Source organism: Vombatus ursinus, unplaced genomic scaffold (assembly GCF_900497805.2).
Source record: "Vombatus ursinus unplaced genomic scaffold, bare-nosed wombat genome assembly UNPS02014772.1, whole genome shotgun sequence".
Classification (NCBI taxonomy): domain Eukaryota; kingdom Metazoa; phylum Chordata; class Mammalia; order Diprotodontia; family Vombatidae; genus Vombatus; species Vombatus ursinus.
In genome coordinates, this window is record NW_020954550.1 from 10,351,782 (window position 1) to 10,375,463 (window position 23,682).

The window sequence follows — 23,682 nt, forward strand, 5'->3', positions numbered from 1 at the left end:
AAAGTTTATGAAGAAATGAAGTACCATGATTGTCTAACAAAAACAAAGATGTTGATATATTAGTAACTTGATTATCTTCTGCTTTTAAATTCTGATTGCTTAGGGACAGAGATTAAATTAGTCACTTTAAAGATTTTCTTCAGCTATACAGATCCTCTGTCTGCTTTTAAAACATGTTATGATTTTTAAAAGAATCTCCAGACTAAATGCAAAATTAAATTTATACTCATTAAGTCATGTTTACTCTTCCCCCCCCCCAAGAAACTTCCAGATGAGCCATTGAAACTGTGCATCAAAATCAATGGTAGGATATTATTCAGTAGTACAGAATGAATTGTTAGTTTTATAATGGTAATTTGACGTATAAAATGAAGACCAAGCAAACCCTTTTTGCTCAGCCCTAAAAATAAAAAAAAGTTAAGTAAAACCAAATTCTACTCTTTTCCAGTGTAAATTACACAACTACCATGTAAGGGCAAGAAATTTATTTTTTGTCAAATACCATTTCAAATGAGATAATACTCAAGTTATGAGCAAAATTGCCAATCCCAAATAAAAAAATGACAACCTTCCATTATGTTTGTGACATGAGTTGATAAATATGGTATATAGAAACTCCTGAAAATGTGAATATAGACTTAAGAACATACAGGTAACTTTTTGCTAAGTATCCTGAACCTTCTATCTACTCTAAAGTCTCTCTGGATAATAATAATAGTAATAATAATAGTAGTAGTAGTTAACATTTATATGGTACTTACTACATGTCAGGCCCTGTGCCAAATGAAGCTGTTCTAGGGTAAGATGCTATCAAACCCAAGCTCTAGAACTGTCTTTGTGTGACATTTCTGACCCACAATCAGTTCTCTTTCTTTCTCTACAGAGAGATCATTCATTTGCCATAGTTAACCCCTCATGTAGGGCAAGCCTGTGACTTATGAACATTTCCCTGTATCTCCCAGTTTTTCTGTGAACTATTTCCCATAAATAATGACCTGGAAAGATGTTTAGTTCCAAAAGACATGATATTTGTTTTCTTTCCCTTGGGCATTTTAAAATCTAGTCATTAAAAGAAGAGGAAAAAAAACCAAACACGTGTAGGTTACAGGATTAACCGAGTTGAGTTTGTTTATTTGTTTATTCTCACTTACCCAACAGATCTCAGCTATATCTTTGTGTCCTCCTTATTTCCCTGCTGTCATTTAAATTATGCTAAAAAGGTATTTCCCCTCTCCCTGACAAAATATTCAGATAGTTTCTTTTGTCCTTATACTTGATGGAATCTCGCTTCCCTGAATGCTGATGATCTAGAATTCTTCATGGCATAAAACTAACTGTTGAAGCAAGTAGGGATAGTAAGTCTGGACGAGAATTATGGTAGGGGCACTGTTTGTAAGCATCCTAAGGATTGTTTTGTAGAAGAGGGAATGGGCTTATTCTATGTGACTTCAAAGGGCAGAAAAGAACCAGTGGGTGGAAATTAGAGGGACATAGATTTCAGCTCACTATAACAAAAGAAATTCTAGTAATGAGAGCTATCAAAAATTCAGCTCTCCCTGGTGAATCTTGGTGCATATTGCTCCAATACTATTGTTATAACTTAGAGATTTCATTTTACATAATTTGGTAAGGATAAAATTAAAATTGCAGTTCAGCATATTTAAAAATTATTTTGAGATGGGGGAAGCTAGGTGGCACAGTGGATAGAGCTCTGGCCTTGGAGTCAGGAGGACCTGAGTTCAAATCTAGCCTCAGCCTCAGACACTTGACACTTACTGGCTGTGTGACCCTAGGCAAGTCACTTAACCCCGACTGCCTCACCAAAAAAAAAGTTTGTTTTGTGAACAATCTGGTTATATGAGAAGTTCTGTAAATTATAGGCTTGTTTGGAACATTATTTGGAATAAGGTTGTCTTGTGGAATTTTTACTTGATATCTTCATCCTGATAAAGAAATGAAAAATAATAACCCATGTTATTAGTTACTAGTCAGCATGTCTTCAGTCTCCACTTGGTGCAGAGCAATGAAAAGATGCTATGATTACTGTTTTGTAATGAGGCAATTGAGGGCCTTGGATAGTGGCTGTTGGGAATGGAAGAGAAAGATACCAGTGGCAAAAAAAAAAAACAAACCAAAAAAAACCAGAACAACTTGATAGGGCTTGGTGACTGATATGTATGGAGAGGAAAGAGGACAGAGCCAAAAGTGAAAATTACCACTTTGGAAACCAATGACTTTCTACCCAGTAACTGATTATGGGAAATGCCCTTTGGTGAATGGAAAGAATTTTTTAGCTTCATCCTTGGATTAACCTTTAAGTATACCACGAACAATTGTACATTATGAGATCAATTATTTAAATCAGAAATGTTTCATAGACAAAATTGAAAGATACATGAAATGAATATAGCTTATTGTGTCATCTTGCAGTTTTAAAAAATCACAGGTTAAGTGTTAATGCTTAGTTTTTTATGTGAACATGTGATTTCATAAGTGTTGGAAACTTCCAAGGTAAAATTTCCTCCATTAGTGCAGCTGGATAAATCATTTGTAACTTAAGAGTTTTAGAGGGTTGCCCAAGGCAGTGAGAGGTTAAATGACTTACATCTGCTAGTAGTCATCAGAGGCAGAATTGAAAAGAAATGGTCCATGCCTTCAAAGAGCTTATGTTCTGCCAGAGGAAACAACATGTACATATATAAGTAGATAGATACAAAATACATAGAAAATAAAGGAGGTTTTTTTTTTTGTGGGGGAGAAGCAATAGAAGCTAGGAGAATAGGAAATATCTTATGAAGGAGGTGGTGCTTGAGGTAGACGTGCCAGGAAGTGGAAGGAAGGCAGGGGTATATTCTAAACATAGGGGATAGCCTATTTGAAAGCATGGAGGTGAACAATAGAATATCATGTGTTAAAGTCAGGAAGTGGGAAGTTTGACTAGACTGGAGAGTGGATGACGTTGAGGAATGTATAACATGTCTGGAAAGGTGGGCTAGGGCTAGATTTTGAAGGATTTTACAGAGGAATTTGTCTTTTATTCTAGAGGAAATAGGGAGCCATAGTTGCTTCTTGAGCAAGGTAGTGGCATAGGCCTGTGTATGAAGATCCTGGATCAAGGAAGGGGATAAGAAGGATAGCCAAAGTACAGGCAAAACATGTTTTAGAAATAACCAGGGTCAAGCTTGGCCATTTTAATTAGAGTCCAGGGATTCTTTTCTTTTCCTTTTGCCATTTATATTCTTGTAATCATATATATTACTTTCTTGGTTCAACTTACTTTACTCTTCCTCAGTTCAAATGCATGTTTCTCTGAATTACTCATATTCATCTTCTTACAGTTGAATTATATTCCATTACACTCTTGTACCACATTTTTTTCTATTTTTGCCATTTCTTAATCAATGAATACCCACTTTGTTTTCAATTCTTTGCTACTACAAAAAGTACTTATATAAATATTCTGGTATAAATGAGATTTTTTCTTTTTATCATTGACCTTCTGGAATATATGCCTAGCAGTAAGATCTTTGGGTCAAAGAGTATGGACATATCTATTCTTTTTTTGAGCGTAATTCCAACTTGTTTTACAGGAATTTTGGACCAGTCCACATCTTCAGTGTGCTTCTCTTTCCTTGGCCCCTTCAAAATGGCCCATTTCCAACTTTTGTTATCTTTACCAATTTTCTGGTGTGCTTTTACTCAATTCTCTATTTCCTACACACTAAAATACAAACTTCTTTTCCTGTTATTCAGAACTCTCCACAATCTGCCTTTAAGCTACCTTTTCAAACTATTTTTTTTTTAACAGCATTGCTACTAAAGTAGTAGATTAGGGCAACATTGTAGATATAGTTTACCAAGGTATTCAATGCTATTCTTTTGGAAAAGATGGAGACTTGATTTAAATCAGAATACAATCAAATGAATTCAAAATTGATTGATTAGCCAGACTTAAAGAGTAATTATTAATGGTTTGGTGTCAGCTGGCAGGAATACTCCTTTGGAGGACCTCAAAGGGCTAGCTGGCCCTATGCCATTTGGGCAGGGGGAAGGAGAAGGAAATAAGTATCTATTATGCACCTACTATGTGCCAGTTATTGGGCCAAGCACTTTACAAATATTATCCCATTTAACATTTTTATCTGTGACTTGGTAAGATGGCATTGCCTTCATGTCAAAGTTGGAGATGACACAAAGCTAAGAAAGATAACTAACATACTAGATGTTAGAATCAGAACCCAAAAAGACCTTGACAGGCTAGGTTACTGATATGAATCTAGCAAGATAAAATTCATTCATGACAAATGTAAAAATCTCATAGCTGGGCTGCAAAAACAATCTCACAAGTACAAGGTGACAGTGGTATGGTTTGACATTAGTTTTTGTGAAAAAGATGTGGGAATTTTTGTGAACTGCAAATTCATTATGAGTAAGCAGTATGATGTGAAACCAGTGGAGCTCATATGATCTTGAGTTTTATTAAGATAGGCATAGCTTCCAAAAATAAAGAGATCACAGTTCTTCTGTAGTCCGCCTTAGTCATACCACATCTGGGATATTGTGTTCAGTTCTGGGCACCATAGTTTCAGAAGGATATTGTTAAGCTCAAGAGTATCCAGAGAAGTGCAACCACAATCATGCAGCACATTGACTTCCTGTCCTATGAGAATCCGTGGAAGGAACTGAGATTGTTTTGCCTGCAGCAGAGAATCCTCTGGGAACATGATAGCTTTGTCCAAAGTATTTGATGGGCTAACATGTGGAAGAGGAATTAATTAGGAATTAATTAGGCCCCAGTGCGCATGACTAGTAGCACTGGGTAGAAGTTGCAGAGAAATAAATGAGACCTGATCTCAGGGAAAAGTACCTAACTACCTAACAATTAAGGCTTCTAAAAAGTGCTCACTTGACATTTTCAAGCAAAAGATGGATGACCGTTTTTGAGGTTATTCTTGTTCAGATATGGCTTAGACTAGATGGACTCTGATATATCTGCCTGTTCTAAAATCCTGTTATTCCAAGATAAGCTTGGAAAGTGAGGCTAATGTACTATGGAAGGCCTTGACCTCTAGGCTAAGGCATAGAGAGAGTCTATACTGAATGGGCCACAGGAAATTACTGATGTCTTTTGAGAGAAGAGTGATATGATCAGATCTGTACATAAGGAAAAAAGAATCTGGCAGTGGTAGAAGGATGGATTAGAGGGGGAGAGATTAGAAACAGGATGACTGATTAGGAGGCTATTATAATAGCCTTGGTGATGAAAACTTAAACTCATTATCTGACAGAAGAAATAAAAGGAAGAGTACAGATGTGAAAATACATTACCAAGGTAGAATTGACTGTGAGAGTTGATGGAGGAGCAGTCAGAGATAACCAGGAGTTTGTACATGGGTGGTTAGGTGAATGATGGTACCATTGAACTAAAAAGTAATGTAATATGGTGGAAATACCCCTGGTTTTGGAGGTGATTGACCTATCCTTGCGCTTTTCCTCACTACTTAGTAACCTTGAGCAAGTTATGTAATCTCAAAGAATCTGTTTCTTCTGTGACATGAGGCATTTATACTAGCTGATCTCTCCATTTTCCTCCAGTTCTAAGTCTATGATCTAATGACAGTCATCAGAACGAGTTTTGGAGAGGAGATAAGTTAATGTGTGTACATGTTGTACCTGAGTCATCCAGAGGACATCCAGGTCAACATATCATATAGACAGTATTAATTGAAAGTTTGGAGTATAAGGGAGAGGCTAGAGCTAGACATACATATTTGGACTTCATTTTCTTAAATGTGATAATGAAGCTAGAATAGTAGATGAGGCTGCCAAGGGAAAGAGTATAGATAGAAAAGGGAAAAGGGCCAAAGACAAGGCCTTAGGATTGGCAGGATTGGAGTGGATGTAGACTTAGGGGTTGAGAGGAGGAAGAAAAGCCAGCAAAAGGTACTGAGAAATAGCCAGAAAAGTAAGAGAAGAATCAGTGGATTTGGGTGTTACGCAAACCAAGGGAGGTGAGAGTATTGAAAAATAGGGGAAAATCAACAGTGGCAAATGCTACAGGTTTGTTAAGGGTGATGAGTACTTAGAAAAGGTTATTGGGTTTGGCAAGTTAATGCTCACTGGTAACTTTTCGAAGACCAGTTTAAATAAAGTGATGACAGTGAGAACCAGGTTGCAAAAGATTGAGGTGTAAATTGGCATTAAAGAAAAAGTGACCTCAGGCCTAGACTTCTTTTTTTAAATGGATAAAGGAAAGTGAAGTAGATCAGTGGTTAGAAGGATTAAAAGAGTCTTTTTTAGGTTTGGCGAGACTGGAACATATTTGTAGGCAGACAGCAAGAAGCCAATGGAGAGGGAAAGGTTGAGAATTCACTAGAGAGAGGTCAAGACTGAAGAGCAAGATCCCAATGACTGCATAAGGCAATTGGCAATATTAAGGGCCAAGGTAGCAAAACTTCCTTGTGAAAAGCTGTGGTTGACTTACATTGATAGAAGGAAAGTGTGTATATTAAACAGTATGAAAATTAACACCTTCATGTATCTTGAAGACTACCTAAGGAGATAACTTTAATATGACCAAATCTCTCATAGAATCAGGGAAGAAGTATTCTCCGTTATGGTTTGTGGTGTACGTTTGTACGTGTGTACATGTGTGAGTATGTGTTCGAGTTTTACTTTCCTTAGGGACTTAGATGGTGAAATAAAGAACTTGCTGATTAAATTTTCAGATGACACTAAAATGGGGTAACTAGTGTCTTTGAAGACAGGATCTTAGTTCAAACTGACTGTTTAATTGAGCAAGTTTTAACTTAAAATAGTTTAATAAAGACAAATGCAGGGTAATGTATCTGGGAAGTTAAGCTAATGACCAATGACAGAGGATCAGTGTTCAATAATATAGTGAGCTACAGTGAGAAAATCACTGTCCTTGGTTACGATCACTGGAAGCACATCTGCTAATATTGGTGGAAAGTGGGGAAGGGGCTAACTTTAGAGTCTGTACAAGACCCATGTAATAAATAGAATGAAGGCTGGACTTGGAACCAGGAGAGACCTGATTTGGAATCCTGTATCTGAAACGTAACTATATAGACCTGATTTAGTGACAAATTTTTGAATTTCTGGGTCCCCACCTGTTCCGAGTAAAGTATTTTACAAATCTTATCACTTTGTAAATGTGAGTTGTTATTTTCCATGTCTTTCTATTTTTAAAGGCCTGGCAGAAATCTCATGTTTCTTGAAAAGAAACATTCCTTGACCTCTCTAGCCCACATTGATTTCTTCTTTTTCTGAATCCTTCTCTTTCTTATTACCTGTCCCCCCCCCATATTTAACATTTATTTTGAGTGCTATCTTGTGTTTCTAGTTGTCTTACGTGGGTTAATTTCCATAGGGGTACAATGACTACATCTTGTACTCTTTTCATAAGCCCCATGAGATCTTGCGTAGTATATTGAACGCAGCCTGTTTAGACTTACTAAATGTAATCTACAGTTAAACTGAGGCACATGGAGAGGTTCACTGACTTGCTCAGGAATACTCACTTGTAAGCATCAGAGGTCTGACCTGAACCCAGGTCTTCTTGACTTCAAGCCCAGAGCTCTACTCCTGTGTTTCTTCTCAGTACTTGGTAGGTACTCAGTAACTACTTGTTCGTCCTTCTGTTGGTTGATTGGGTTGATGGATTGCAGTGTGGCCCTGCCTAAGATTGCAAGAGATGGACTAGATGACCTCTTAAGGTTCATTCCACTCCTGAGATCTTATGGTTCTAGGGCAAGCGATAGAAAAACAAAAGGCCTAAAGTCAAATGAGACAAAATAATTTTTGTGAATACAACACATAAAGGGTATTTGGGATGAAGAATGGGATTGTTGCTAAGTAAGCAAAGAGGCCAAGATAGAAAATGCCCAAGAACAAAATGATTTTGGAAGTTAATAAAACATGTAGAAACAAAAGTTTATAGAGTTAATGATTAATTAGAAACTGGGTAAAGCCATAGATGGGCTGATAAGAAATCAGTAAAACAATACTGGCTACACTAAATACCAACAATACATTTTTATTAATCACTGCTCACTTAGTTCAGAACAATTGAAAATCTCAGCAGACCTCCTGAATCAGTATTGTTTATTTTTCACAGTGAGTGTAGAGGATTGGTGACATACCCAGGAACTGGAAATGGGCTGGGGGAGCATGACTTTTAGAGAAAAATAGGAAAAATAATTTGAGTATATCCATTCTAACTGTAATATGTAACAAAGCATTATTGAAGCTATGAGAAGTAATCTATTATTTGTATAAATGACCTTTTTGTTAAATGATGTCCTGGAAAAAATTCTGTTTAAAATCATAATTAGAAAATAGCTTGACACCACACCTTGGCATATGCAAAACTCCCTTGCTGATTTTTCAGTTCCAGAAGCTGGAAGTGAATCTTGTCTGTCTGAACTGCCTGACTACTCCCAGTCTGGAGCCATTCCTCAGGCCAAGGCTATCTGAGAATAAAGTCAGAGGTATTGAGGGGAGCAGGTATCATCCTGCCCTTGACCTCTGAATGTTTGCCTTGAATGCTGCCTTGGCAGTGAGATGGTAGTAGAGAAGCCCAGAGAAAGTGTATATCCCACACAGAGAGGTAAAGAACAAGAATTAATGGGGGAAGGTAATTTGTGATTACAGAAGTATGGCACCAAAAAAAAAAAACTAAGAAAGGGTGATAGAAATGTGACTTAGGGAAGAGGAAAAGGGTAGATTCTGATGACAGCAAATATTTAATTATATGCTACAGTGAAGACTGATGTCAGGTTCAAATTTGGCCTCAGACACATGCTAGCTGTGTGACCCTGGGCAAGTCACTTAACCCTGTTTGCCTCAGTTTCTTCATTTGTAAAGTGATATGGAGAAGGAGTGGCAAACCATTTCAGTATCTTTGCCAAGAAAACACCAAATGGGGTTATGAAGAGTCAGATATGACTCAACAACAACAACAACAACAACAACAGTATATATATTCACAAATGGGTGGTATTTACAGGAACAACAAAGAAATTATTTGGCTGAGTGAAAATGGTCGTAGGAGGCATTATATTAATGTTTTAAACTATTCTGTCATATTTAAAGTTCTACAAATAAGATTGGCTGAAAATTGACTTAGACGATGCTATCAAGGCCCAATCTTATTTCATCTCTTACTATATATATATATACCTCTTTTACTATATATAGAATATACTATATGTATCTACTATATTACTACAGTAATATATACTACATATCTGTGTTCTTATTTATAATATATAACATATATTACTATATGTATCTGACACACCTCTTATTATATGTAGAAAAATGATTCAGAGCTGAACAAAACACAACATACTCTAGAAACATCTTGTGTAGACCACGAATGCTAGGGGAATTAATGTACCTCTGTAGATGAGATTTTATCTAAACATTCTGCCCCTCTTACCAGATACATAGCAAATAAAAATGTTTTATCCAGTAGTCAGTACTTCAAGTTCTAATGCTGCAATTGACTAACCGTGTGACTAGCCAGAGAGGCAATCCCTTATCATGAACTTCAGGATTTGTTCGGCAATAGTTGCAGATAGTTATTCTGAAAGAGGTGCGTTGTGGCATAGAAGGTAGAAAAGCCAACTTGCAATCAGAAAGACCTGGATTTAAGTTACATATATTAGCTGTGTGATCCTCAGCAAGTCATCTAATCTCTCAGTGCAGCAGGCAAATCTCTAAAACCACAAATGACATTTGTTAGTCTGCCATGGTAGGAGTTTCTATGCCAGGAAGTTCCATATACCAATGAAAGCCAAAGGTTTTCTCCCTTACCGCACCCCTTCCCCATCAATTCACCAAAACACCAAGAATCTGAGTTTGCCTAAAGTCATAGAATTTAGAGTTAGAAAAGACCTTAGAAGTCATCTAGGTCAACTTCTTATGCAAGAATGACTCCTCACAATGCAAGAGTGGGATCTTGAGGAAAACTCTCCAGAGAACAATGAGGGGAGTCTTCTGGTTTCGATTTTGGGCCTTGGAAATGATTCCAGTGTTCCAAGGACTCCAATTTGAAATGAGTTTTCTCATTCCTGACTCCAGACTTGTAGATTCTAATGGGGAGCACTGAATAATGACCAACTGCAGTTCTATCCTGAAATTGAATGGAAAGAACTGGAGCTCTAGGAGACTTTGAAGGTTCTCTGGCATCCTCCATGTGGGTATTACCTCCATATAGTCAGGTTACAACCCCTTAACACCTCCTTCCTTCCCTCCTTCCTTCCTTCCCTCCCTCCTTCCTTCCTTTCTTCTTTCCTTCCCTCCTTCCTGCTTTATAATAAATATAGTGCATTAATAGAGACATAGATCAAGCAAATGTGTTCCTGTGTTTTGAAAAGAAAAATCTGAATTCTGTTTGTAGATAGAGAGTTTATTGTGGGATAAGTAGAGGCATCTTCCACTTGTATCAGCCTATCAAAATACAAGATTCATAAGCTAGTGTTCAAATCTTTTATGCATGGAAATGATTTTAATATCCTTACTGGAGAATTCTCAGATAAGTGGCACCCACGTGATAAGCTTCATCAACCCCAGACATAAATTGTGTTTAGCTTGAACTGAATGTAAAAGAATTTTGAATCCTAGGGATGTATTTCTCCCAAGAATGAGGGAGATGGAATCGATGACCTCTAAAGTCCCTTCCAGCTAACCTATAATCCTAAGATAGATCATGTATTGGATCTGATTCTACAGGAAAATTATGTATCCTTTTTCTCATTTCCACTTTTCATTTTCTTGCATGTTTCATTGTTGGTTCTCTTTTTGGACAGTTTTGGGATGAACCATGATGGAATTGGAAATTCTTGTGGGACCAAAGGTCATGAAGCAGCAAAACTTATGGCAGCTCACATTACTGCAAATACCAACCCTTTTTCCTGGTCTGCCTGCAGCAGGGACTACATTACAAGCTTTCTAGAGTAAGTAACCTCTGGAGAGGACTGATGAATTTTTCCAGAAGTAAGCCATCTATAGAAACCAGTCACTGGCTCTAGAGCTTCATACATCGTATGATGTGACATTAATAGAGGCTGTCCCAGGCTGTTTCCAAAATTATATTATGGCAAATTCTTTTTCCTCCTTTTCAAATGGTATTATAATAGTCTGCTAAATAGGTTTCAGAGGAGCTGGAGCAGGAATATGGTTGGGAGGTTGTTAAATATATGAGTGATTAAGTATTGTTTCAGAAATAAGAAGCTATGCCATACAGAATTCAGACTTATGTGATTTCTTTATTATATACAAACAAGTTATATGAAGATGCTATAAATTTAAAAAAAATTCGTTGATGGAAAAACAAAGTATCACAGAAGTTTGAAAGCATTTAATAAAGAGAGAAACCCTATTGGTCTGAATATAGGCCAACTGCCTTAAGAGAAATTTCTTTAAAAGGAAAATTGCTCAAGCTACATTTGGGTTAAATTTATATAAGGTCAAGCATGGCCTGCATGCGTATCAATACAGTAAACACTCAGGGAGTTAGCCCTTAGAGACAATGAAAATGTCTCTTTGCCAAGATCAGAGACTAGCTAACAAATGACTTTTAACATCTTTCCAGCATTTGAGAACTATTTTGCTGGTCCCTTCATGCATGTTACAAGAGTCTACTTAACTTCAAAAGGAAGGTTATCAGTTAGCAGAGGTATACATTGCCCCAGGAAAGCAGATGTTCTCCCAGTTCTCACCTGTGGAACTTAGTTTGAATAGCATCTTAGAGGTTTCAGAGCTTTGTTGTCATGCCATTAACCTCAATTCTTTTGTGTGAAGTTATCCTTGAAGGTGAAGCACTTTGTGAAGAAGGCAGATTGACCTAGAGAAAATTTGGGCAATGAAAGTTGTTTTTGTTGTTGTTGTTGTTTTAAGAAATCAAGTTTACCTAAAGTTTATGTTGGCATGATCTCTCTTTACAGGTTTTATTTTTTGATCTTGAGGATTGTTTTACTTAAAGAAAAAAATTCAGTAGTTAAAATATAATGTTGTAGCATGTTGTAGCATGGTTTGTGTTAGTGAATGAGGTCAGATATGCTGAAAGTCAAATCATGTTTCCTGATATCTCAAAGCTATATACATACAGTACAGCCAGATCCTGATTAGTGCAAAATAAAGAATCCCATAAAGTGGTCACATGTATTCAAATTTGCACTGTTCACAGTTATGGTTATGTAAAATACGGTAATTGGTTCCAGCCCACTGGAAGTAGGCAGTGCAAGTTTGAATAATGTTGCTACTTTGTGGGAATTTATTATTGGCACTAATCAGTTCCTAACTATATAAGTTTGTTGTAGCACAACTTTAAAAAAATAATTTTTGGTCCAGCTTTCCAACACTAGTGTTACAAAAGAACTTCAGTGAATTAATTAAAATAAAAATATTTAAATGGACTAGAGATGAAAGTCAGCTCAGAAGACAATAATTCTCAATACTTCTCCAATATTTCAAGAGCTCATAATTTTCTCATTATGTGTCCTTCTTCTGTCAAGGCAGATCTCAGTGGTTCCATACTTTAGCAGATCTTTATGAGTTTCTGTGGCTAAAATAAAAATGTCATTTGGTATAATAAACTTCTGGTGATGAGCCTCTGTGAACTTAGCTAGGATGGTTCTCTGATGATGGACATACGACCTTTCCAACTTAGTAGGGCTTGCCAGATTTTGTGCTGTGTCCCAAATTTTTGAGGACCCCAGAGTCTCTCACTCCAGTGGTGTCAAATTCAAGGAGAAATGGGAGCCACTACACCCTCATAAGGATCTTGTGGGCTGCATATTGACTTAGTTTTAAAATGTAATATCATTTTTGTTTTATTTTATTTTTATTTTATTTTGCTAATTTTTTCCCAGTTACAATTTAGTCTGTTTGGCCAGCATTTGAAAGTGTCATGGGCTGCATTTGGTGGCCCATGGGGCCACATGTTTGACATGTCTGACTTATCATCCAAGTAGGTCTTTAGTGAAGGTTCTATCATATGACCAAGAGGCTCTTTCTAATCTCAGTAATAATTGACTATACTATCCTTCCTTACATTGTGTACCAAGAAAATTCACATAAGAATAGCCTCAGGGACGTTTGTAAGCTAGAGCAGTCAATGATATCATTTTATGAAAATGATCTAATCCCAAAACCAAAATTTTACACTTGGGTAAAAATTTTCTGTTTCTCCAGTCAAGATGGAACTGGAACCCCTCCCATGACAGCCCTCACTTATCTAATAAATTTAAGTATCTGTCACTAGAAATAGAAATTGTGTGGCAATACCTGTGAATGCCTGTACATTATCTAGGGTTTAATTTTTTAAGAGACTTAATGAGGCTTAGGATTCATTTACAACGTCCTTCTGCTTGACTGGCCTCAATACATGGGCTCAATCTGAACTCCTGTTAGAATTTGCTTGACTGAATGTGACCACTCAGTTACTCCAGAAGAGAGTTTGTGAGGCAGTGGCCAAATCCGGTTCCGCCCCACTGCTTTGGCGAGATTTGCCAAAATAAGTAGAAGTTGCTATTGTAGAGCCACATCCTTCCAAAGCAGCATTATTCAGGCAAGAAGTTTGGACTTTTTCCAAAGGCAAAAGAGTGGGTGAATGACGTTAATCAAAGTGTAAGGGGGAGCATTTGTGCAGTGGAAAAGGCATTGCATTTGGAGTCAGGGGACCTGGGTTCAAATCCCAGACCTTCAAATTCCTACCTATATGACTTTGGGCAAGTTCCTTCATTATCTCTTGGTCTCAATTTCCTCATTTCTAAAATGAGGGATGGAACTAGATGAATTCCAAGGTCCCTTCTAGCTCCAAATCTTGTGATTGTTGTGAGAGTAGTGAGATTATTAATCTTATAATTTATGAAACTATTCCCAACTCACAGAATCAGAGAATCAAAATTCACAAAATTCTTATTCCAAGTAAAAAATGAGCATGAGAGGCAATTGGTAGAGACCTGGGAGAATGTTGCTTTTCATACAGACTAAAAAATTCTAGTGACAATCTGACCAAGCACGCATTTAAAAAAAAAGTTCCAGGCCCTTAAAATAGACCAGCTCACTGGAGCACAAAGACAGAAGAGTGACTTCACTGGATTTTTCTTGTTCTTTCTTATCAATACTCTGAACTTAATTGCTTCAATAGCTACATGTGATATTTTTTAAAATCTAGAGATAATCTGATCAGGAATTATGATTATATTTATGTTTTAAAGTTGGCTTAGGAAGGCTCATAATATTTTATTTAGTTTCTTACCTCAAGAAAAAGAAACCTTGAAAGACAAATTATTTAGAAACCTCAGCCCAGCCAACAAAATGCATACTTTTCTCTCCTTAGTGCCTGCCTAGGCCAAAGATGACGATGAATTTTAACAATGAGCTTTCTATGATTTATGGAGATTTGCTATTCACTCTGTTGGGCTGAAAATGATTCCTTGACCATAAAAGCCAGTAGAGTACAAGTTTCTCTTGTATCATTCTGCAACACTGAGTGCTGTCAATCCGTCAGGAGGTGGTGTTTACCAACTCCCAATATTTTTTTTCAGATTTCTTAAACTCGGTGATTCAATAAGTGGTTCATGAATCGCCCAGAAGCCGTCCCGATTAAATAATAAAGAACCCATTTCCGTTAAAATGGACGAGTTATGCCAGCTTCTGATGTTTTCCCCGACGACGGCTTTGCAGGTAGTGTCCTTCCTATCTGCCTGCGGGACTATTTTTTTTTTTAACTTACAACAAAAAAAAAAGTAAAGAGAAGATGAACCCGGTATTATGACTCACACCCACTGATGACCATGAGCTAATCTACCAGGCAGTGAAGGGCAGTCAAAAGGAATTTAGACTAGTTTTGATGTATTTCCCACTATTTAGAGGGAGGATAGAGTAATTTCAAATAGTTTTCAACAATTCCTGGGGCTTCTCTGAATCAAGCAAAGCTTTATTTAGATTAGGGTCTGTTAAAATTGTTTAAGCTGTTAAAATTGTTATCAGACTCTTTCAGTTCCAAATTAAATACAGACTAACCATTTTCACAAAAAGCATGGATGCTGAAGGTGTGGGGAGCAAAATTATTATCTAACATCCCAAAGTGAAGTAGGGAAGAAAAACTGAGAGATTGGCTCCTGAGAACCAGCTCTCATGGAGGCTGAAAGAATTTCAGGGTGACCAAGACACTAATTAATATTTTTATGGGGTAGCCATATTCAAAGGCTAATGTCAATCCACTATGCAAAAAGAATAAGCCAATTAGGGGCTTGATAGGCACTTCTAGAGAGATGGCCTCCTTGCAGAATAAAGAATTTTTGACATTTTGATTTTGTTTTTTAAATTTTAGTGTGCCTTAGAAAATAACTTGACAGTCTTCCCTCCATTTCTGTGACAAGCTTCCGTTTTTATTGTGCAACTATTCATATAGCCATATTTTAATGATGTGTAAAAGAAAGAACAAGGACAAATTAACTAGGATCAGCATGGTTCTTGCAACCTGAAAAAAATATAGTCTGATTACATTGATCTTGGCTATCATTGAGTGTAGAGACCCAAAAGATGAAGGCATTATTCTCAGTACCTATAGTACTGAAGAAATGAGAGGTTTGAATCAGGATGATTTGAGATAAAGAATAATACAATCCCAATTCTATGTCAAAATTGATAGAAAAGCTCCTATAGATGTAATTTGTCTTTATACATAAGAGATTATGATAATCCTGTCCCTTTTTTTTTGCTTTATTTTAGTGACATTAAAAATGTGTTGGATTTTTTGGTGGTTCTTTTTTTTTGAGATGGCATGAAAATATTACCTTTTTCATAACAAAGTGTTGAACAAAGTTAAAAAGAATCATTTGACTGAACTGTTTTGGATTACAGGTCTGAAAATCAGAGTATAAATTGTCTTAGTGAAAGCAAATTGAAAAACATGATCAGGGGAGTCATCATATACTCTGCAAGTCAAATCAAATTCATATATTGACCATATGAGAACGTGCGAAAGGCTGAACCTTGACTAAGTTTGATAGTGAGGAAGACTATTTAGCAAACCTACAAATTATGATTCTGTTTTTGTTCTTATTTTCTAGGCTAATTATCTATATAAGAAAGACAATATGTCTGAGATAGAGTTGTGAGAACATAAAAGTATTATTGACTTTGAATCCCTGGTGTGAAATATGATACTTGTAGAAAAGCAAATATGCTACCAGAATGCAGAAACTCTAACTTAATCACAAAATTAGCCTGAAGAGTAAAAGCGTAAATGGAAATAGTCCTTGAATTTGCTAATTTTCTTCTCTATCATGGATGTAAACTGGAGTTTGGTTTTTAATTGTGAAAAACGTAAAATCGTAGGATCATAGATTTAGATCTGGAAGGGACTGCTGAGGCCTTTTAGTCCCCCCATTCTTTTTACAGATGAGGAAACTGAGGTTCAGGGAGGTGGAGTGGCATGCTTTGCCTCTAGATCCAGCACTTTCCCCACCATACCAATAGCACAGAAGAGGATAAAGAAATGGAACTGAAAACCAGGAAACTAAGTTTACTCCCTGGATTTTCCACTATCTTGTCATGTGACCTTGGACAATTCAAGAACATCTCTGTGCTTTAGTTTCTTCATCGATAAAATGAGGGCGTTACACTTGAATTCTCACATTCCGTGATACCAGCAATGCTATGTTTTCTGGTCTGAATATATTAGGACCAAGGATTTGAGGTTGGTGAAAATCTTTTGTTTTGCATTATTATAATGTGCCATTGTCATCTTATATTTGTTTAGTAGTGACTGAAAATTGTGTCAACAGAACGGAAAAATTTTGAATATCACCCATTACACGGATAATTATTATAATTATTATATGTTTAACAAAAATTAAACACAAAATCATTTTTATGTCATCACCATTATTGATTGTAACACTGATGATGTAAGGTGGAATACAATGACCTAAATATTTATGTAGCGAAATCTACATGGATCATAACCAGAATCGTAGGCAAATTACAATTGTTTCTGTATTGAGCCTCTATGTAAAAGAGACAAATGACAAGAAAACAAATTCATACAATAGCTTAACTTTTAATAAAATATAACATGTATTCATGTTTAGAATAATTATTTTTGCACAGTATAATTTCTTCACTCATCTAAAAAAGATATATAAATATACATATTCTACTAGAATGTGGAATTTCAGAAAAATTTTTCAAGAATTTTTTTCTGCTGAATGCTCTAACCAAAAATTTAGTTAATCTAAACACTTTAGTCACCAGTTATTCTTATTAAGATTTTACAATTCATAGATAGGAAGGTAGGATTATTATATAAAGCATAAGGCCAAATAAGTTAGCCTTACAGATTAGCCATATATATCTCAAGGCCAGTAATATTTTACAAAATGCTAATTTTTTTTTAAAAAAAAGATTGTTATTTATGTATTTGGAGGGATGCTGGGCTAGTTAAATCTATTTAGACTGGAAAAATTTTGTTCCATCTGCAAAGTCAAATTAAATGGTCTCTTTTTCACCATTCATTTGGTTACATCACAAGACTGGATATTTACACTGAGAAAAGAAGGAAAGATGGCTCCTAGTCTTTATCAAAGTAAATTGTATCAATATGTTTTTTTTAATTACATTTACAGATTAGAATGTAAGCACCTTGAAAGCAAAGACTGTATCATTTTTGCCTTTGTATCCTCAGCACCTCATACAGTACCTGGTACAAAGTAGGTGCTTAATAAATACTTATTGACTGGTCAATTAGAAGGTGATGATGAGAGACTCTACCCTCCATCCCAATAATAATCTTTATTCTGTTGAGATAGTGTCTCTGCATTGTATATAATTCATGGAGATTATTTACAAGTGTCACTTGATTAACTAAATTGGTAAGAGATCAGATTCAATGACTAGAAATATTGAATTCTAATCTGAGTGTAAAGGAGGAGGTAGAAGAGAGCTCTCAGTCATATGCAGTGAAACCTTTTTAAAAAAGTCTTCCTTCCTTGGTGTCATGTTCCAAAATATCTCTATTCATCTAGTAATACCAGATTTTAGTAAATGCATGACATTCTCCACTTGGATTATATCATATTATATATTTAATCTTTTGCTCCTACATATTGTCGTATAATGGTTTTTCACTTTATACAGTTCTGAAAGGGAAACAAAAAAGATCTGTATAAGTCTTTATTCAGACCAAATACAAACCTCAGTAGAACATGAAGTGCTTCTAAATAAAGCTCTAAAAGTAAAGTCATTATTTTGGATAAGTCTGTGTCAAGGTCTAGGCAAGGTGACTATGGTTCAATGACTAGGCCTACTCTTTGTTGAGGGATCTTAAAGACAAGAATCATGTGTTGGATACCTTTGTGTCAATATCATGAGAGTGTGGATGGAATAAATGCTTAAATGAGGTAGTTGTTGCCTCATTCACAAAACTAACCAGTTGCCCAGTTTGTCGCCAGGAAAGAGTTCTTCTTTCAGGGAGTTCTTGGACTCTCCATGGATTGCTCCTTAGGGGCTCTCTTTGGCAACTCTTGCCCAAAGTTGTACCTTGTTGGCTTAAATCTTTCATTTTTTTATTTCCCAGGTTTAAATTTTTTCTCTCTTGTCTTCTCTTCTTTTCTCCTTCCTGCCTTCCTTCCTTCCTTCGTTTCCTTTGTAAAGGCAAGTTAAATGCGTTAACCAATGAAAAAGAATTCCTTCCTTTCCTTTGTAAAGGCAAGTTAAATGCATTAACCAATGGAAAAGAATTAAATGGTTGGCTTTAAGCAGATTCAAAGTGGAAGCCACAAGATGAATATATTCCATGATCTTTTTCTTATGCTTTTTTTTTGGTTATTGTACATTTAACTCTTCATTCAAACATTTCACTATATATATATTTTTTACAGAGTTTCTTCCTGGAAATACAACAAAATTTTGTTGGTATTTTATGTTCATCTTTTATATTCATAAGATATGCTCATGATAATATTCTAAGTAGTGTTAAAAATGAGAGGAAATCGACACTATTAATTCAAATAACCTATTCCTGTTGAAAACCAACAGGGTGATTTTACAGTAACTTGCTCTTTCACCATAGTTTATGTTTGATTTCCTTATCAAGAATCTTCTTTTTAAGCAAAGTATGTCCTGAACTTTTGAATTCGCTAACAATATTATAGAAGTGCAAATATGATGTGGATCCATGTATTTTTAAAGCCAGCCTGCCTTTAACCATGAAAATCATGCTGAGAAAAAAATGCGTGAAATTGGTATTCTTTTTCACTCACCTAGCCTAAATCCTCACCTATCCTGGGCACAGGGTAATTTCTGGAGCAATACTTAAAAGAAGATTTCAAAATCGGGGATAAGAAAGTTCTTCTATATAATGGTAATGTGAACTATTTTACTTGCCAAGTTGCTGGAGAAGATGCTTTCTGTACTGCCATCAGAGATTATGGCATTAGCCACTAGTAAAAACTTATCTGTGTTAGCACCATATTCCCCAAGAACTTATGGAAGCAACATCTTTCCTTTGCCAGTGAAGGAATAGCTCAATTTTTAAAAAGTGATAATTATGTTATTTCCCATGATTCATTTGTAGGGTAATACGGTATATTTTGAGATTGGCTATGATACCTTTTTGAACTACTCTTTTTTGACTAATTTTTTAAATCACAGTCAGAAAAAAAAGAAAAGATTAAAAAAGGTCTAGAGAGATGGACATAGAGTATGTTGTCATTGTTGTCTTTGATTGACCTCAGAAATAATGTGATTCAGTTTTGAAAATGATTTTAATTTGCTGCAATACTTAACTTCTAATCAGTGAATGAATTAACACCATTTGAATGTCATGAATTTATAAAATGTTTGCAAAGTGTTTCTCTTTTTACTTATCTATAAATGAAAATTTGAGCTGTCCCAAATAACAGTTGTAGAACTGCTACTTGTGAAATTATTTTCCTTTGGCAAAGTAGATGGAAAAGATTTGGAAAAAAAACACTAGGGCTGGCACAATTGACAGGAATGTTGGAAAAAATGTTTAAATGTTGGCATAGGAATTCTTTAAAAATTCTAACTTATTCACATGTGAAATGAAAGTAAAAAAGCATCTGTCCTATTTTATGCACACTGACTAAATAAAAATGAACAATTATATTGTGCAAAGCATAAAGCTCTTTAAATGAAGGCACTCGGTCTGGTTTTTAATGACCTTTATATTATTTGTTCCACCAAATTAAACTATTATGTTGGACGGCAGACATACTTTGAAAAGCAGAGATTATAAAGAGAGAATGTTTCCATTTTTTCAACATTGATGACCTTAGCTGAAATATGAAATTTCTAAGAGACTCAACACTTTTACTGCATTTGAGCAGAGACTTTTGGCTCTGGGACTATGCTTTCATTCTGTCCGTTTATTATTGGTGTTTTTCCAGATCCAATGGACATGTCTGATCACAGAATCTCCTTTTCCGCCTAAAGTGGAGTTACATAGATTAAGTTGTTAAGGGTTACAAACCACATTTTTGTTACTTGCCACATCTCATGTTTTTAATTCCACAACCATATGTGGCTGTGTTTTCACTGAAAACAAACAAGAGGCTTAGAGCAAATATGAAATGATGTTTTCCTTGTTTCCAAAAATTATTTGAAATCATTGTTTTAAAGAACAATGTGATATTTGGATTATCACCTAAGGAGATTTTGCGTGTATGTATTAGTCATGGAAAAACATGACTGTTTGGATCTCTTATTCCCAACTAACTGTAAAACTTCACTAGAAATATATCATCCTACTGAGGCATTATTTACAAGTGGAGTATATTTCTTCATGTGTTCAAACATGTGAAAACAAAGAACTCAGTACGCGGTATCATAATTCTGACTAAAAGAGTCCACAGAGTACCTAATCTCCTTTGATCCTTTATGTTGAACAGTTCAGGCCGTGGTACTTGCCTTGATAATGAGCCTCCCAAGCGTGACTTTCTTTATCCAGCTGTGGCCCCAGGTCAGGTGTATGATGCTGACGAGCAATGTCGTTTCCAGTATGGAGCAACATCCCGCCAGTGTAAATATGGGGTAAGAAGTCTTAATACTTATGCTTAGTGTACTGCTTAGTCATTTGTATATCTGTTCCTTCATGATGCAACTGTTGAGTTAGATGGAATCATTCGTTACATGTTTACCTTCAGTCATTTGAGTAACACTTGCAGTGTAAATATGGGCTAAGAAATTTTAAACTTAATGTTGCATCTTTTTTTCTGATTTGTATATTCACCATTTTCAGATGTTTGAATGATTCTGAGGTAGGATAGCTCCTTTCAAGAAAGCAAGAAGACTCTTGAGTAGCTTCCAGTGCATTTATTCTTATAAGTATTAAAGTCTGTGGTGTTTAAAAAATAAAAAAAAAAAACCTATGGTTTTGAAATCTCCTTCCCCACTTTTTTTCTCTTTAATTTTAAGCTAATAGGTACTTTCAAATTGGCTAGAATTGTTTTAATTCATAGTTGTTAGTGGTGATGTCATTCAGCTGTTGCTTCACCCACTGCCCACATTCAAACAGATCCTCAGGCAGGGCCAAAATGACATGAGCTCGAATAAAAAACAAACAAACACAAAGATGGCTGTGAAAAAATGTTGGCATCCAGATTGATTATCTTTCCACATTTGCCTTACAAAGTAGCAATGTGTGTACCACCATGGAATGTACAAAAAAACTTTGGCCTCTTCCTAAGCTTTAGTTTAATAAATAAATATATTAGCCTGCCTTGCACAGTGTTGTAGCTGTAGAAGGTTATTTGTTTTATGTTTATTGAATGAATGAAACTTGGGAATTTTAAAAAAATTATTTTTGGTAACATTAAAAAGAATTAAAAGTTTCAAGTAGTTTAGACTAAGCAATATACTCATTGCACTTTCACCAATGACTTCTGTTGGTCTCTGGTACAAAGGGAATTCATTTTTAATCCCCTTGGGATGACAAATACAACATTACGCTTGGGCAGACTCCTTGCCATTTTGTGCAATAGATATAAAGATTGTGACTGGCATACTCTTTGAGGTCCCCGAGTGAAGTTTTTTCTTCTTTCTTTTCTTCTTTAAAAATCTTCACATATCTTCCTTAACATTTATTTCATTGTGTCGGCCAATTCACAAGCATATATTAAGCACCTACTGTGTGAGGTGCTAGGAAGACAAAGACAAAAAAAAATCAACCAAATCACAGAGTCCCTGCCTGCAAAGAGTTTGCGTTCTACTAGGGAAGCAACAGGAAGAAAATTCACTTGCACTAAGTTCTAGAGAGGGAAGTAGAGGTTCTAAAGGAAGAGGTGAGAGGGGAATACATTCTAAGTGTGAGAGACAGCCTGTATAAAAATACAAACATTGGAAATGGAATATGACATATGAGGGACAGCAAATAGGTCTGTCAAACTGGAACTTTAATGTTTATGAAAGGGATAAGGAATAAGCCTAGAAAGATAGCTCCAGATTGCAAAGTGCTTTCAGTTCAAAACTGATGAATTTTGTATTTTTTCTTAGAGGCCATAGGGAGCCACTTTTTAAGCAGAGGAGTGATGTGGTCAGATGTGTCCTTTAGGAATATGACTTTGACTACCGTTTGGTGGATGGATTGGAGAGAGGACAGCCTTGTAGCAGCTTGATCAATTAAGAGGCTACACAATAATATATTATGAACTAGGGAAGTTGGAGAGAAAAGGGAAAGAGGAGCTGTGGAGGCAGAATTGACAGGACTCATGAAGTGACTAGATATGGGGGATGAAGGAGAATGGAGAGAGTCAAGGGTGACTTTGAGATTGTGAAACTGAGTGACTGGAAGGATGACCGTGTCCTTGACAGGAATCGGGAAATGAGTGAGAAGGATTTGAAGACAGAGAGATAATGAGTTCTGCTTTGGACATGTTTGAAATGCTTATGGGACATCCAGTGGGAAATGTTTAATTGGCAGTTAGTTCTGTGAGAAAGAAGCTCATAGGAGATATTGGACTGTATATATAGATTTGGGAATCATTTACATAGAGGTGGTATTTGAATTCAAGGGAGCTGATTGTTATCTTACTCTGTTCTTTCAATGTGGATGACCCCTTATTGGTATGTGAAAGTTGCCAAAATTTTGTTAGTCATAGCCTACCTCTTAAAAATTGAAATCAATGGCCAAAATGATCTTTTGAGATTTTCTGTGAATTTCATTTTTCTGTGCTTTTGCTTTTCTTTATTGTCAATGATAATAGTTAATCTCAAACTGTAGTTTGGAATATTGCTTCTACCCTCATCTATGTACTTAATTTCTTTGTTTTTGTATATGTTGATCTGTATTGTCAATAAAACAGAAAGTTAGGTATGCCTTGTGTTTTTTTCTTCCTCAAATAAAGTAATACTTTAACTTAAATCTCCTATCTCTTCATGAGTAAAATTGTCATTCATGTCAGTTTTAACTGAGCATTTAAATATTAGAAAATCAGGCTAGTTACTTATGAAGGAACTGAATGCATTCTGTTTATATGCCTTCTGCTTTGTGTTTCTTTTCTTTTTCATTTCTTTAAACCTTGTGTTGATAAAGTGTGTACTGTGTTCTCGGTTCAGAAATCAGATTGGAAGGCCTGTATAGATAAGCATACACTTTACAAATAAATACATATTTCAACC

General features: G+C 35.8%; 1 protein-coding gene across 2 annotated transcripts in view; it reads left to right on the forward strand.

Moving 5' to 3' along the window:
- The window catches only part of ADAMTS6 (ADAM metallopeptidase with thrombospondin type 1 motif 6), a 329,091-nt gene that overhangs the window by 187,526 nt on the left and 117,883 nt on the right, over nt 1-23,682 (forward strand). For both annotated transcript variants that reach the window (XM_027863321.1, XM_027863322.1), the window contains exons 10-11: nt 10,839-10,985; nt 20,955-21,096. In XM_027863321.1, the coding sequence (XP_027719122.1) occupies nt 10,839-10,985; nt 20,955-21,096 (289 nt within the window). The remainder of the gene's footprint in view (nt 1-10,838; nt 10,986-20,954; nt 21,097-23,682) is intronic.